This window comes from Ranitomeya variabilis, chromosome 2, assembly GCF_051348905.1.
Source record: "Ranitomeya variabilis isolate aRanVar5 chromosome 2, aRanVar5.hap1, whole genome shotgun sequence".
Lineage (NCBI taxonomy): Eukaryota > Metazoa > Chordata > Amphibia > Anura > Dendrobatidae > Ranitomeya > Ranitomeya variabilis.
The window spans coordinates 332,661,675-332,677,435 of NC_135233.1; the positions used below are offsets into that span (position 1 = coordinate 332,661,675).

The window sequence follows — 15,761 nt, forward strand, 5'->3', positions numbered from 1 at the left end:
ATTTTGAGTCAACAAATTGCATTGGCTATTCTGGCCTTCAGAAATATAAGGAATTGGGTAGATTTTGGTATCTGCCAGGATTTACTGATCTCTGCTTACAAAGGATATAGCATAACCTGTCTTAACTCCTTTATAACCAGACGTCACTCTTATTACGAACTGTTTTCTGCACAACATATTTTTGTGCTTTTATCTGCACACTTAAAAACTCACCATTCAATGCAACGCAACTCCAGATCCCTTCTGGTACATTTGTAGTACATCAGTATTTTGGCTCAATTTTTGCACCATTTGACAAATGTGCGATGTTTTAGTGTCATAAAAAAAGACCCCTTTTGACCTTGAGAAGAAAAGTGGAGCTGCGCTGGAAACTGGGGAAGACCGATCGGCAAGTATAGTAAAACATTTACATTGGTTTAGCTAACATACGGTAATAATTATTGGAAATGCTTCTTTAACCGTTCTTTGATTACTTTGCTTTGACCAAGTATTTAAATATTTAGTTTTTCTAAATGTATTTCTTCTTTTCTTAGAGTTTTTTAAAGAACTTCTGAAGAATGCTGAAACCTCTCTTAATGACATGTTTGTGAGGACTTATGGGCGATTGTACATGCAGAATTCAGAACTTTTTAAGAATTTCTTTGTGGAGCTGAGAAAATACTACGTCGCTGGGAATGTAAACTTGGAAGAAATGCTGAATGACTTTTGGGCTCAGCTGCTAGAACGCATGTTCCCACTGTTAAACCCACAGTATCACTTCACCGATGACTACCTGGCATGTGTCAGCAGATACATCGACCAACTGAAACCATTTGGAGATGTACCACGGAAACTTAAGCTCCAAGTTACCCGCGCCTTTGTGGCAGCCCGCACCTTTGCACAAGGTTTAGCTATGGCCAGAGATGTAATCAACAAGGTTTCCATGGTAAGAGATTTTATTTTTTTTTCCTTACTTTGACAGCTTTTAATTATTGGCATTTTGCATGTGTTGGTAGATTTTGGATTGACTCATGGGATTGTGTGACCGGTTCACTGTGCACAAATTGTCGGGTTAATTAAGTTGGCCTGGCATGGATCTAGAGAGACCACACACGCTCATCACCTATATTATGCCAGTTTCAGCAAAAAGGAAATTTGTGCCCAAAGGCAGATTCTGTATTGCTGAATTTTTCCAAGTTATTGTGAGACATGGCAGCATGAAATGGCACTCACTTTTTTGAAGGGGGGTAATTTATGGAAGAAAGGGGTTTTTTTTTTTTTGTTTTTTGTTTTTTCCTTCTCCAAATAGGTTATTTAATGGAAGCAGCAAGGAGACACAATAAATTTACCCTTTTGCATGAAATATCTGTAAAATGTGACCTACATCATTGTTTGGGTGAGACGTCGTGTATAGTGATGAGTGAGTATGCTCATTACTTGGGTTTATACGAGCATGCTCGGGTGGTCGCCGAGTATTTCGGTGCTCGGAGATTTTGTCCGCAGCTGCATGATTTGCGGCTGCTAGACAGCTTGAATACATGTGGGGGGGTTGCTTAACAAACTGGCAATCCCCACGTTTTCAAGCTGTCTAGCAGCCGCAAATCATGCAGCTGCATCAACACAAACTAAATCTCCGAGCACTCCGAAATGCTCTGAGACCACCGAGCATGCTCTGAGAAACTCAAGTAACAAGCATACTCGCTCATCGCTAGTCGTGTACTTCCTCACTAATAAATTGTTTAGCCCCGTTATCATTCATTTAGATTAATCCTTGGCTCTTCTCAAAATCCATGAAAATAAGTAAAGTGCTTCTGATGTGTGTCGTAGGCTATTTTCTTCAGAGGTTGCAAAAACCTGCAAAGAAATTTTCTGCTATATTTGATTAGGGTTGCAATTGTAGTCAGATCTGATGCTGATTTTTGGCATCGAATCTGCTACAAGATCAGAGTCCAGTCTTTTGGAACATTTTACGCAAATTTCTGTTCAAAATATGTTTGCAGAGAGACAATTTGGTCATCCAACCATCCTTTCCTAGAATTGCAGGACTGAAGTTATAATCTTGTTTGGATAGCCATGTCCTAGTGGGCATCAGTGCATGAATTCTTGCCTGCACTGGATAATGCTTCCATTTTTGACAGCTAACACTGCTGCATAATGTATGCTCTTTTTTTTTTTGACCATTGTGTAACTGTATATTGGAAATGGATTTTATTAATGCGGGTGTTTACCGTAAAAATCACAACATTCCAGTTAATTGTGTACAGTTTGCACAGACCGCACCTATGGCATCCGTGTTCTCGGGAACATGTCCCATACTTTACTAATTAAACATTACTTAAGTCTAAATCCAAGCCTGTTTGCTGCTTCAGGGCACAAGTGCAGGATGTGTCTGTCTGGAAAGACGTTCTGTATTTAAGTGGTTTGCAGACTTAACTTGCACCTTTTTAGGGAGAGCCAAGATCTGGCAGAATAATTTTGCCACGTGCAGATGTTGCAGAGATTCCCCAGTGATCCCACCAAGTATAAATTTGATATTTTCAGAGCCCCATCCTCATTTATTGTACTGTAATTTTGCCGTGGATTTGACTCGTGGCCCCTACAAGACCCAAATTATAGACCTAAGCGATGGTCATGGCCAAAAGTATTCATACCCCTGCAATTCTGTCAGATAATACTCAGTTTCTTCCTGAAAATGATTGCAAACACAAATTCTTTGGTATTGTCTTCATTTAATTTGTCTTAAATGAAAAAACACAAAGAATTGTTCTAAAGCCAAAGGGGGTGGACAAAAGTATTAGCACTGTTCGAAAAATCATGTGATGCTTCTCTAATTTGTGTAATTAACAGCACCTGTAACTTACCTGTGGCACCTAACAGGTGTTGGCAATAACTAAATCACACTTGCAGCCAGTTGACATGGATTAATGTTGACTCAACCTCTGTCCTGTGTCCTTGTGTGTACCACATTGAGCATGGAGAAAAGAAGACCAAAGAATTGTCTGAGGACTTGAGAAACCAAATTGTGAGGAAGCATGAGCAATCTCAAGGCTACAAGTCCATCTCCAAAGACCTGAATGTTCCTGTGTCTACCGTGCGCAGTGTCATCAAGAAGTTTAAAGCCCATGGCACTGTGGCTAAGGCTACGTTCACATTTGCCTTGTGCGCCGCAGCGTCGGCGCCGCAGCGCACAACGCAAACGAAAACGCGGCAAAACGCACGCTAAAACGCTGCGTTTTGCGCCGCATGCGTCCTTTTGCCGAAAGTTGGACGCAAAAAAAATGCAACTTGAAGCGTTTCTTGCGTCCAACGCTTGCGGCCATGCGGCGCAAAACGCAGCACAACGCATGTCCATGCGCCCCCATGTTAAATATAGGGGCGCATGACGCATGCGGCGCCGCTGCGGCGCCCGACGCTGCGGCGCTGACCGCAAATGTGAACGTAGCCTAACCTCCCGAGATGTGGACGGAAAAGAAAAATTGACAAGAGATTTCAACACAAGATTGTGCGGATGTTGGATAAAGAACCTCGACTAACCTCCAAACAAGTTCAAGCTGCCCTGCAGTCCCAGGGTACAACAGTGTCAACCCTTACTATCCGTCGGCGTCTGAATGAAAAGGCACTGCATGGTAGGAGACCCAGGAAGACCCCACTTCTTACCCTGAGACATAAAAAAGCCAGGCTGGAGTTTGCCAAAATTTACCTGAAAAAGCCTAAAACGTTTTGGAAGAATGTTCTCTGGTCAGATGAGACAAATGTAGAGCTTTTTGGGCAAAGGCATCAACATAGAGTTTACAGGAGAAAAAAAGGCATTCAAAGAAAAGAACACGGTCCCTACAGTCAAACATGGTGGAGGTTCCCTGATGTTTTGGGGTGGCTTTGCTGCCTCTGGCACTGGACCGCTTGACCGTGTGCATGGCATTATGAAGTCTGAAGACTACCAACAAATTTTGCAGCATAATGTAGGGCCCAGTGTGAAAGCCGGGTCTCCCCTCAGAGGTCATGGGTCTTCCAGCAGGACAATGACCCAAAACACACTTAAAAAAAAACTAGAAAATGGTTTGAGAGAAAGCACTGGAGACTTCTAAGGTGGCCAGCAATGATTCCAGACCTGAATCCCATAGAACACCTGTGGAGAGATCTAAAAATGGCAGTTTGGAGAAGGCACCCTTCAAATATCAGGGACCTGGAGCAGTTTGGCAAAGAAGAATGGTCTAAAATTCCAGCAGAGCATTGTAAGAAACTCATTGATGGTTACCGAAAGCGGTTGGTCGCAGTTATTTTGCCTAAAGGTTGTGCAACCAAGTATTAGGCTGAGGGTGCCAATACTTTTGTCTGGCCCATTTTTGGAGTTTTGTGTGAAATGATCTATGTTTTGCTTTTTGCTGCATTCTCTTTTCTGTTTTTTCATTTAAGACAAATTAAATGAAGATAAGAATACCAAAGAATGTGTTTGTAATCATTTTCAGGAAGAAACTGAGTATTATCTGACAGAATTGCAGGGGTGTGAATACTTTTGGCCATGACTGTATATACTAGCCTTTTGTTTCGGCGCTGTTCCAATGAAATTTTGTGATCAGGCTCTGCTGTGGCCACATGGTTTAAACAGCGGAGTGTTACCCATTTTAGAGCTGTACCATACCAGGAACACAATATTGTCATTTGCGTTTTTTTTGTGTGTTGTTTAAACGAAGTACAGATGAATACTGTTCTCCCCACCCCCCAAGTCAGAAAAGCCCTTTAAAGAGTTTGTCCCTCTAAAAATCTTCTTAAAAGCCAAAGTGCCCCATGTTAAATAAAATGTTAGAAAAATAAAATAAAACATACTCCTGCCACCCAGACCAGCACCATTCCAACAATGCCAGAGCTGTCTGCTGGTGTTCACGCAACCTAATCAGCAGATATGCAAATTGCCTCTTAAGCGAGGAAGAGGATTTCAACTCTAGCGCCACCTGTTGGAAGTAAATATCAACCCTTTAACGAGCCTTGTCACATGACTTGTGATAAAAGCCGAATCAGAATCTCAATTTGCAGACACTGTGTTTCAGGGTGTTGCCCCTCGTCAGTGCAAAGTATGAGATCTGATTTGGCTAAGTGAGGGGCTAAGACTGGGATCTAAGGGGTAAGGTTTCTCCTTTTGGAAAGTGACATACCAGGTCTGGCACATCAGTATGAGGAGACTTAAATGTCTTGCATGCTCCTCTAAGGAGTCTATTTGCATATTTAATTTCCCAGAGAGGAAGAGGACTTGAACACCATACTAGGGGGTGTGTTTGTTTGTGTGTGTGATATATTATATTTTCTATGCATTGGAATTTAAGGCTCAAGGTTGGCACTACGTGACCGATTATTGGAGAACTGACAGCCTCAACCATTAAAGAGAACTTGTCACCCCCCCCCCCCCCCAGAGCGTTTTTAAGTAAAAAAGCCACCTTCAGCAGCACTAAGGCTGCATTCTGTGAAGGTGGCTCTTATGTTTCTGATCCCTAGTAACACTGAAATATTGACCTTTATAAATTGCGCCCCATACCTGTATTGAGTCCTAGAGGTGTGGCGTCTCTCCCTGTTTCAGCCAACCTCCCAGCCGTCCATCATCCCCCTCTTGCGTCTGTGTGCCGCCTCCTGTGTTGCTGTTACATGCCCGGCGCCTGCCCCCATCTACCTCTTTCTCCTTCCTCCCTTGGCTGCGTCTTATGAGCTGAGCTCCCCACACGCAGTTCACCGGCAGGTCAGCTCATCAGACGCTGCCGAGGGAGGAAAGAGAGGAGGATGGAGGTGGGGCAGGCGCCGGGCATGTTACAGCATCACAGAAGGCGGCACACAGACTCAAGAGGGGGATGGACGGCTGGGAGGCGGCTGAAACGGGGAGACACCATACCTTTGGGACTCAATACAGGTATAGGGCGCAACTTATTAAAGTCAATATTTCAGTGTTACTAGGGATCAGAAATAGAAGAGCCACCTTAACAGAATGCAGCCTTAGTGCTGCTGAAGGTGGCTCTTTTACTTAAAAACTAGTAATGAGCAAATATACTCGTTACTCAAGATTTCTCGAACATGCTCGGGGGTCCTCCGAGTATTTTTTTTAGTGCTCGTAGATTGTTTTTCTTGCCGCAGCTGAATGATTTACATCTGTTAGCCAGCATAAGTACATGTTGGGGTTGCCTGGTTGCTAGGGAATTCCCACATGTAATCAAGCTGGCTAACAGATGTAAATCATTCAGCTGCGGCAAGGAAAACTAAATCTCCGAGCACTAAAAAATACTCAGAGGACCCCCGAGCGTGCTAGAGAAATCTCAAGTAACGAGTATATTCGCTCATCATTATTAAAAACGAACCTGGGGGGGGTGACAAGTTCCCTTTAATCGTTTGCCAATTGTATAATAGTTCTGACTATAAGGGACAGCAGAGGGATGTTTGTGACTAAAAGGTGATCTTTGACAATTGGTGGCAAGCGGTGGGGTCTGAGTGGCCTCTCTGGTGTCAATCATACTTTGCAATGGCAAGGCACAATACCCTGAAACAGTGTCTGCAAACTGAGATTCTGATTTGACTTTTATCCTAAGTCATATTTCACTGCTCGTCAGAGTCTATATTGATTATTAGGGTATCTGCTTCCAATAGCTGGAGGCAATTTGCATATTTAATTTCCCAGAGGAGCATTGCATGGCGTTTACGCCTCCTCATAATGGTGTGCCAGACCTGGTATGTCACTCTCCACAAGGAGAAACCCTACCCCTTAGATCCAATTAGCAGATGTAAAATCATGGCCACTGATGAGCTTGAGCCTTCATGTGACATAACAATGTCACGTGAGCTCTAGCCAACACAGCCTGAAGTCGCTGGATCGGAAGATGAATATACTTGATGAATGTCTCCGAATTTCCAAGCAATAAATTGTTTTTTTTCTGAAAAGGAAGAATGGTCAAAATTTAAAAAACACAAAAAACTCCCAGTGCTTTCAGACCTCAAATAATGCAAAGAAAACAAGTTCATAATCATTTAGAAACAACAATACTAATATTTTTAACTCGGGAAGAGTTCAGAAATCAATATTTTGAGGAATAACCATGATTTTTAATCGCAGCTTTCATGTGTCTTGGCATGCTTTCCACCAGTCTTTCACATGGATTCTGGCGCAAAAATGTAAGCAGTTCTTCTTTGTTTGATGGCTTGTGACTATCCATCATCCTCTTGATTACATTCCAGAGGTTTACAACGGGGTTCAGGTCTGGAGATTGGGCTGCCCATGACAGGGTTTTGATGTGGTGGTCTCTTAATTTTTGCCAGAGCTGTATGTATTACCTTCGGGGCTTAGAGCAGGAAGATAAAGGTACCTTCACACTAAGCGACGCTGCAGCGATATCGACAACGATGCCGATCGCTGCAGCGTCGCTGGAGAGCTGTCACACAGACAGCTCTCCAGCGACCAACGATGCCGAAGTCCCCGGGTAACCAGGGTAAACATCGGGTTGCTAAGCGCAGGGCCGCGCTTAGTAACCCGATGTTTACCCTGGTTACCAGTGTAAATGTAAAAAAACAAACAGTACATACTTACATTCGCGTCCCCCGGCGTCCGCTTCCCTGCACTGTGTAAGCGCCGGCCCTAAAGCACAGTGGTGACGTCAACGCTGTGCTTTGCTTTACGGCCGGCACTGACACATTCAGTGCAGGAAGCTCTGAGCAGCAGCGCGGACGCCGGGGGACGTGACAGACATCAGAGGGTGAGTATGTAGTGTTTTTTTTTTACTTTTACAATGGTAACCAGGGTAAATATCGGGTTACTAAGCGCGGCCCTGCGCCCTGCGCTTAGTAACCCAATATTTACCCTGGTTACCATTGTAAAACATTGCTGGCATCGTTGCTTTTGCTGTCAAACACAACGATACACGCCGATCTGACGACCAAATAAAGTTCTGAACTTTCAGCAACGACCAGCGATATCACAGCAGGATCCAGATCGCTGCTGCGTGTCAAACACAACGATATCGCTATCCAGGACGCTGCAATGTCACGGATCGCTGTCGTTATCGCTGCAAAGTCGTTTAGTGTGAAGGTACCTTAACTCTGCCCACAGACTCGCCTGAGCATATCGTTAACTGAATACTTCTAACACTGATTACACAAGAACCACAAGACTGAATTCTTCACTCCAGGTATCATTTTAATTGGTTTGACAACGCCAAACTGACAATGCGTGTAGTTTACTTAGCAAAATCCTGCTGACAGGTTTGCTTTAAGAAGAGTTTGCCCATTAGTGATAATTCTTTAAGCCTGAGCCACGTACCCCAAACCTCCTCTCTTGCATCTGTTTGAGTTTCTTTTAGGAACCCTAAAGAAGTGCTTTAATTTAAGTCGCATCAACCATTTACTTGGCATCTGTAAGTAACTCATCAAATATTACCTCCTTCCTATGATAACTTTAAGCACAGCATACCGGAAAATTGTATATAATATTATGATCTAATATTCTCCCATTACTGCAGACATTGCGAACATTTGAATGATACCACGTATTCATATCAATCTTAGAAAAATATTTGAGAACAGTATTTATGCTGCACAACAGCTGCTGAATAAATTAGTTCCAGGACAGCCCTGCTGTTGAGAATGCCAGATAAACTGAAGTTATGAGTTTTAGGTCTACATATTTTAATTTATAATGATAAATAAGGCAGTGTGGCTCTTCTGAGCCCCTGAAATTGCATATAATATTGCAATTATATGAATCATGTGTAAATCAGGAAAATATAGATCTTTGTACCGTGTTAGCCAGTAGATAGGAAAAAAATTAAGATCTTAGAGTCAGCAGCGGTTTATACCATCTTTTCACTTGGTCATTAAAAGGTAACAAGTTGCAAGATTTCGAGACTACTCTGGTCTTCTGAGAAACAGCTAAAGATGTTCCATGAACACGTTAATCAATTTTATCTTTAGGCTACCTGCCCACGTTGCAGAAATGCTGCGGAAATGTCAACTCCCTGCCATGGGTAAAACGCATGCGGAATTCGCATGCGTTTTCCCACAAAACACAAGTGTTTTGCAAGCGTTTTTAGCTTGGAGAATGCTTGCGTTTTACAAGCGATTTGAAGCATCGCTTGGAAAAGTGATTGACAGGTTGGTCACACTTATCAAGCATAGTGCTTGACAAGTGTGACCAACTTTTTACTATTGATGCTGCCTATGCAGCATCAATAGTAAAAGATAGAATGTTAACCATATTTTTAATTTTTTTAATTCTTTTTGTTCTCACCTTCCAATGTCCCCCGATCTCCTCAGCGGCGCTCCTGGTACGTTCCGGTCCCAGGGATGCTTTGTGTGAAGGACCTTTGTGACGTCACGGTCGCGTGACCACGACGTCATCCCAGGTGATTCACGCAATGCATCCCTGGGAACGGAAGCCGCCGCGTGCACCACTGAGAGGCGGGAGGACTTCAGGGGCCATCAGAAGGTAAGTATATCCTTATTTTTTATTTTAATTCCTTTTTTTTTTTTTTTACAGAAATATGGTTCCCAAGGGCCTGGAGGAGAGAGTGTCTTCTCCTCCAGACTCTGGTACCATCCACACATGAAGCGCTCACTTTACGCATGGTGGGCATAGCCACATACGTAAAGTGAGCGTTTCAATGCAATCCTATGGCTGCGGAATCGCTGCGATTCTGCAGAAATAATGAACATGCTGCGGATTTTACCGCTATGCGATTCTGCAGCAGGAAGATCCGCAGCATGGGCACAGCAACTGCGGAATCCCATAGGATTGCATGGGAATGCGTTTTTTAAGCGTTTTCATGCGTTTCTGATGCGGCACATGTTCTTACACTACACTACTCCTGTACTAAAATTAACTTTCTGGATCTACTGGTGGCCAAACATTTTTGTATCCCTGATCACAGCATTATGGACATAAAATTACTTGTATTAAAATGTAACTTCAAATCTCAGAGAGACAAAAAAATTTGGGAGTACAAACTCATGGCAGCCTTGACACACTCAATGCAGGAATGATGTGTCACATGGATTTATGCCTTTTTATATCAACTAAGGAATGTGCTCCTCCGATCATTTGGGGGCATCACAATTGTGGGCCAGACCTCAATCACAGGACAATAAAAGTTTTGTGCTCCTTATCTAGGAACTGTTTCAGTATTTGTCTATAAGGCTATGTGCACACGTCAGGATTTCTGGCAGAAATTTTCCTGACAAAAACTGGACATTTCTGCCAGAAATCCGCATGTGATTTTACCGCGTTTTGACACGATTTTGACGCGTTTTTTGTGCGTTTTTTTTCCAAATGCATAGTCGCGGAAAAACCGCAAAATTAATGAACATGCTGCTTTTTTTTTTTTTACCGCGATGCGTTTTTTTCGCGGAAAAAAAAACGCACCATGTGCACAACACATGCAGGATGCATTCTAAATGATAGAATGCATAATGTATGCGTTTTTAATGAGTTTTTATAGCGTTATCGCGAAAAAAACGCGAAAAAACCTGAACGTGTGCACATAGCCTAAGTGTCTCTCCCTCTCTCATATTGATAGTTCTGCTTCATGTCACTTGTCTTATCTGTTGCATCATTCCCAATTCCTGTTGTGCATAAACATGTGATTCTTCAGATTTTGTGGTGTTGTATGCCTGATGAAGAGACCTGAGTAGTGTAAATCAGGGAAATACTGCCTCAAATGTGGGGTGGGGATGAAACTTTTTTTTTTTTTTAGTGGTTTTCTGGGATTTTAACATTAATGGCATATTGCGACACCTTGCACCCCATCAATCAGCTGTTCCTGGTGTCAGATGGATGAAACTGTTCAGTTGTCGCACTATACTGCATGGCTCTATTGATAGAAAAGCGGCTGTGACCGGATACTACATATTCGCCCCCTTTTTGATTCTGAATATGTCATCTGTACAGGCCAGTAAATGAGAACTGAATGACTCGTGTATAGTCGTCCACGACTTTTTAAGTTTGACAGATGTGAAGGCCTGTTTCGGCCAAGCAAAATGGAGCTTGACCTCCGTCAGCAAACTTGTCTTGTTGAGATTTTTCACTCCAAAATTGCATGAAACAGGAAATTCTGTACTTTCTTGCTGTTCTGTGACTTTTCATATGCCTTTCTTTCCCGTCTGTTTGAGGTCATCATTGACACTACATGACTGTAGAAGGCTAGAGGTCATATAATGGATGATATCCAGACACTATTCTATACAGGAGGAATGGGGACTGTCTTTTGGCAAGAGCCTGGATTGGCTATGTAACGAAGTGTTGGCCCCTTAAATCCACATGTCTTATAGGGAGAATGTCCTTCAGGGTGTGCTGGAAGTCTGAAAGTGCCCATAAATCTAAGATTGCTGTCAGCTGAATGACAGCCATCCTTAATGCCCCTCACCCTATGTATGAACATTCGGCTGTGCCCTATTTGTTTGGAAAAATTGGTCAGTTGTTGCAAAATTAAGTTTGCCCATACACATTAGATGATCAGCAGGAATGGTCAGATTTAATCAATTTTAATATGTATGGCTGGTTTAGTCTTGCTACAGTGAAGGAAGTTGAGGAAGAGTGTTGGTGTCCTAATGGGGTTCGTGAACGGTTGAATAATGTGTGCGAGGCCTAGCGATCAGCTATCATTTATTGAAAAATTTACAATGTTGGCCAAATGCTCAGGGAAAATTGTCTTAAGCGCCCCATACACATTATACTATCATCATGTGAACCTGCTTATATCTGTGGGCCCAGACAATAATCTAAAGGTCATGGAGGGGACCCCAAACTCTGCTCCCGACAGATAATTGCCGGTAGGAGTTGAGACTCTAGCGTGATGGACTTTAGACTGGCCATCCTTTTACAAAGATTAGCCTCTGCCTGAGCAACTCTATAGTAGAGGGCACAGGATACAGAAAAGCTTTGCCAAACGAGTGCTCCTGTGTATGGAGAAGTCGGATGAAATAGCTGCAAAACCTTTATTCTGCCAACAACCAAGTGTATGGGGACTTTACAGGATGCTGTAAAATAAAATTGTGATCTCTTATTTTTTTTCAGTGGCCCCTTCATTAGTGAATAGTTAATAAAGATGGCATTACATCATGTGTAGCTGTTCCAAGTTTCATTATATTTTCTCCCATTTCAACCCAATCATTCACCTACACAATGTCCTTGATTGAGCATACTTGTGTTGTCCATAAGGCGTAGAGTAAGATGCTGCTAGACACCTTTCTGTGGATTCTCTCCCCTAAAAGTAAGGTTTGAACTTCTTGACCTCAAACATGTCTGATGATTATTGACCCCCGACATCGCCCTTAGGGCTCCTACTCACTTGCGAGCAACTCTGATGAGTCTCACATTTTTAAAACCCGGCTCTGCACCCGGCACTCAGATCGGCGCGTGCGGCCGCATAGGAATACTCCTCTGTGCCAGGTGCAGTGCCGGGGTATTGCCGTGCGAGACTCATCCGAGTCTGTCAAGTGAGTAGGAGCCCTTAGGGGAAGCGTGGGAACACCACCATGCAAATTAAAGAGGACCTTTCGCTGGATTTTTTTTCCTAAGTTTCTCCTGAACATTTCCTTCAGATGGTGGTGCTGCTCCACTGATTCTAGAACAGTTTTTCTCTTCCTTTTGGCTCTCCATCCCAAAGCTATGCCCCTCTGCCTTCCTCCGTCCTCAATCATAAAGGCTCACATTGTCCCTTCAACCAACTGGGCATATGCTACAGAGCTCCTCTGAAAATTTTACTTTTGATTGGACAACAGAGGGGAAAAAAACCCACGGCTATGCCCACCGAGAGGTCCTGTGAAAGACGCCCTGTTGGTTGAAGTGAAAATCTGCACCTCTTTATTTTTAACCAGTGAGCATGGCAATGTTTGGACACCATCATCCATGAAAGCCTTCTACTAACGTTTGCGGTAAGATTTGTAATTGGGGAATGTGAAAGGATCTCTATAACTGAGAAGTTTATATAACAATTACACCTCCACAAGCAGTGATACATTTATTAATCTGCGAATGGCATTAATTTTTAGCATTTACCAAATAACCTTCAACCTACATCAATTTATAGTTAATTTTTGTGACCCGCTAATTGTAGCTAAATAGCATGTTAATTAAAACCCATGTGTTTTATGAATCCTGTAAAAATTAATTTAAAGAGAAATTACATAAAAACGACTTTAGTTTTAGGAAGAGATTAGTCACTAACTTTACAAATGTTAATTATCCTGCATTAAAAGCTCACCATCCTGTAAAACTTATTTAGCCTTTTTTTAATTATAAAACTCCTTCAATTCCTTTTTATATTTGGTTTTTAATTTTGTTACTTGGGAAGTGAAGGAGTTAATGATTATGCCTCCTGTTGCCCAAAGTAATAATTAGTCAATTCCCTTTGTTCCCACATGTAGACCAGTCATGGGGCAAGGTGTTGAAATTCTGCACAGTGTGACTCAGACCAATGAGTCACCAGGGAAACATCCTGTGTAAATCCACACTAAATTGCCTTACCTAATACCTCCCTCTCTAAAAGTCTGACACCTTTTGACTTCAAACTGAAACCACTAAAAGTTAAGGAGTTTTTTTTACCATCTTTGGGATGTATGAGTTTATTTGCAGGCCTTTTTTTGCTTCTTGTTTTTTTTTTTTTTTTTATGCATTACTTAGATATCACCATTATATTCCACAGCATGTTAGACATCACCGCCGTCCCCATTGGGGCTTACAACCAATATTCCCTATCAGTATGTATGTGGAGGGTACCGGAGAACCAGGAGGAAACACGCGAACACAGGAGAACTTGTCCTTTGTGGGGTTTGAGTCCAGGGCTACAAAGCAACAGTGCTAACCACTGAGCCACCGTTTTACATGTGTTAAAGGCACAATCACAGATTTTGTCCAAAGCGGCAAAAAAAGGGGGTTTCTCGCTGTAGTATTTCCTTTTAAATGATGTATCAACAATGACTGCCCGGAGGTTCGCTCAGATCCCACCACTGCGACCAGTTTGTCAGGGTGGCGCAACTCCAGTGTCTTCAGTTGTCAGAACAATTTTGGCATTGAGTGACGGACGAGGCTGCAGTTGGGAGAACTCCCAGAGAGTGTATGGTATATACACTGCCGATTTCAGGGCATGGAATATGAAAATATGTATTACACAAACACTGGTACGGCGGTCACTTCCAACTCCACAATAGCAAAGAACCACTAGCTGTCACCACCAAACGTTTATACATGCCGATTGGCCACCCTTTACAGGTAGCGTATGACTTCATGGGTCTGGTTTACAGAGGAAGAGGAACAGAGCTATTACATTTTAAAATATTTAACACAGAAAGATGGTCAGTGTTTATATAAAATACAATACGGTAAATAAAATACAAAGATTATACAAAATGGGAACAAGACAATACAATATACACAATTGCATAAAATAAAAAGGGATAACGAAAGATAATTTCTAAACCTGATGTCACGGAAATTGTTCAGAGCTAAGCTGAAGAAACACTCTCTTGATTAGGAAAATGGGACACTTGTAGCGAACTTCCAGGAATGAATAATGACAGACACCCAACCTCTGTGTTTTTTTTTTTTTTTTTTTTTTTATTAGATCAAGGTTACGCCATGGTGAGCTCACGTGGGGGCTACTAGTGGGATATGCTAGGTCTGTTAGAATTATGAGATTCCTAACTTTCAGAATAATATTCGCCCCTGGAGGTCCCAGGTGCTAGATATGTTTCCTATTGCGGTTTTACCTTTCTATAGAGGTGGAACATGGCGTGGATAGCATCGTCTTTCGGACTGATATTAAGTTAGAGGGGTTAGAATTGCCTTATGGTGATGTGAGTTAATGCGTTATGTTTGTCCTTTTGCGATGACACCAAAAATATTTCATATTTTGGCAGGTTCTCAGATTTCTTGTAATTACCTGGTCACTGCTGGGGGCTCCTACTTTCATGGAAGTTGAAGTGTCAGCTCTCTCACTTCCCCGGTTATCATTAATTCCATGTGTTGAATGTGAGGGTGATATGTCCTCTCTGGAGATGATTTTATGAAATAAAATTTTCTGACATGATGGATACTATAGGAAAAATTTGATAGACCCTATTAAAGTCACTGGGGTGACCATGTCAAATATCCAGCATTTCTTTGGAAAAAAAAAAGTCTCAACACCATCTGAAGGAGCACATTGCTCCTCTATGTCCTGGCATGCTGCTTGGTGAGGTGCATTCATCCCCGATCCGATTTAATAGTTAGGACCAGTAGAGTAGCCTGCCCAAACTGTTAAAGAAGCGCAGTGCTACTAAAGAGGACTGAATCCAGAAAACGAATCCTTTTTGTAGAGCTTGCAAGTGGTTTGAAATAAACTTGTAAATGCTGCGATTCTTGCCTAGGAGAATGGCCACCACTTATAGATTTCAGAAGTGGCGTGTTACCTAGACAAAGAGCAGCAAACAATGGCATTAAAAATCCTTTCTGTTCTTGAGAACGCAGAGGATTTTTAAGTGAGTAAATTACAAAGTTGCAAAGGGGTTGTCCTGTATCAATCAATAAGTCTGCAGTCAGGGATTCACCGGTTTCCAACCCAGGACTGTAGGGCAAGTATGAGTTCTACATACTGAGTTATATACTTGTATTGAGCAAGGCCTCGCACTCTAGTTGGCCGTGGCCACTGGTCAACCGCGTCATTAGATCCGGCGCGGCTTCAGCTCAATACAGGTGTATGAGAGTGAGCATGTATAACTCCTACATACTCTCTGGTCCCGGGTCGGAAACAGTGTGTGCGCTGGGGGGTTTCAGAAGTTTGCAGTCA

The 15,761-nt window shown here is 42.5% G+C and overlaps 1 protein-coding gene across 1 annotated transcript in view; it reads left to right on the forward strand.

The window, feature by feature from the left end:
* GPC4 (glypican 4) overlaps window positions 1–15,761 on the forward strand; it is a 169,717-nt gene that overhangs the window by 109,400 nt on the left and 44,556 nt on the right. The window contains exon 3 of the mRNA XM_077285338.1: window positions 534–925. Coding sequence (XP_077141453.1) covers window positions 534–925 — 392 coding nt within the window. The remainder of the gene's footprint in view (window positions 1–533; window positions 926–15,761) is intronic.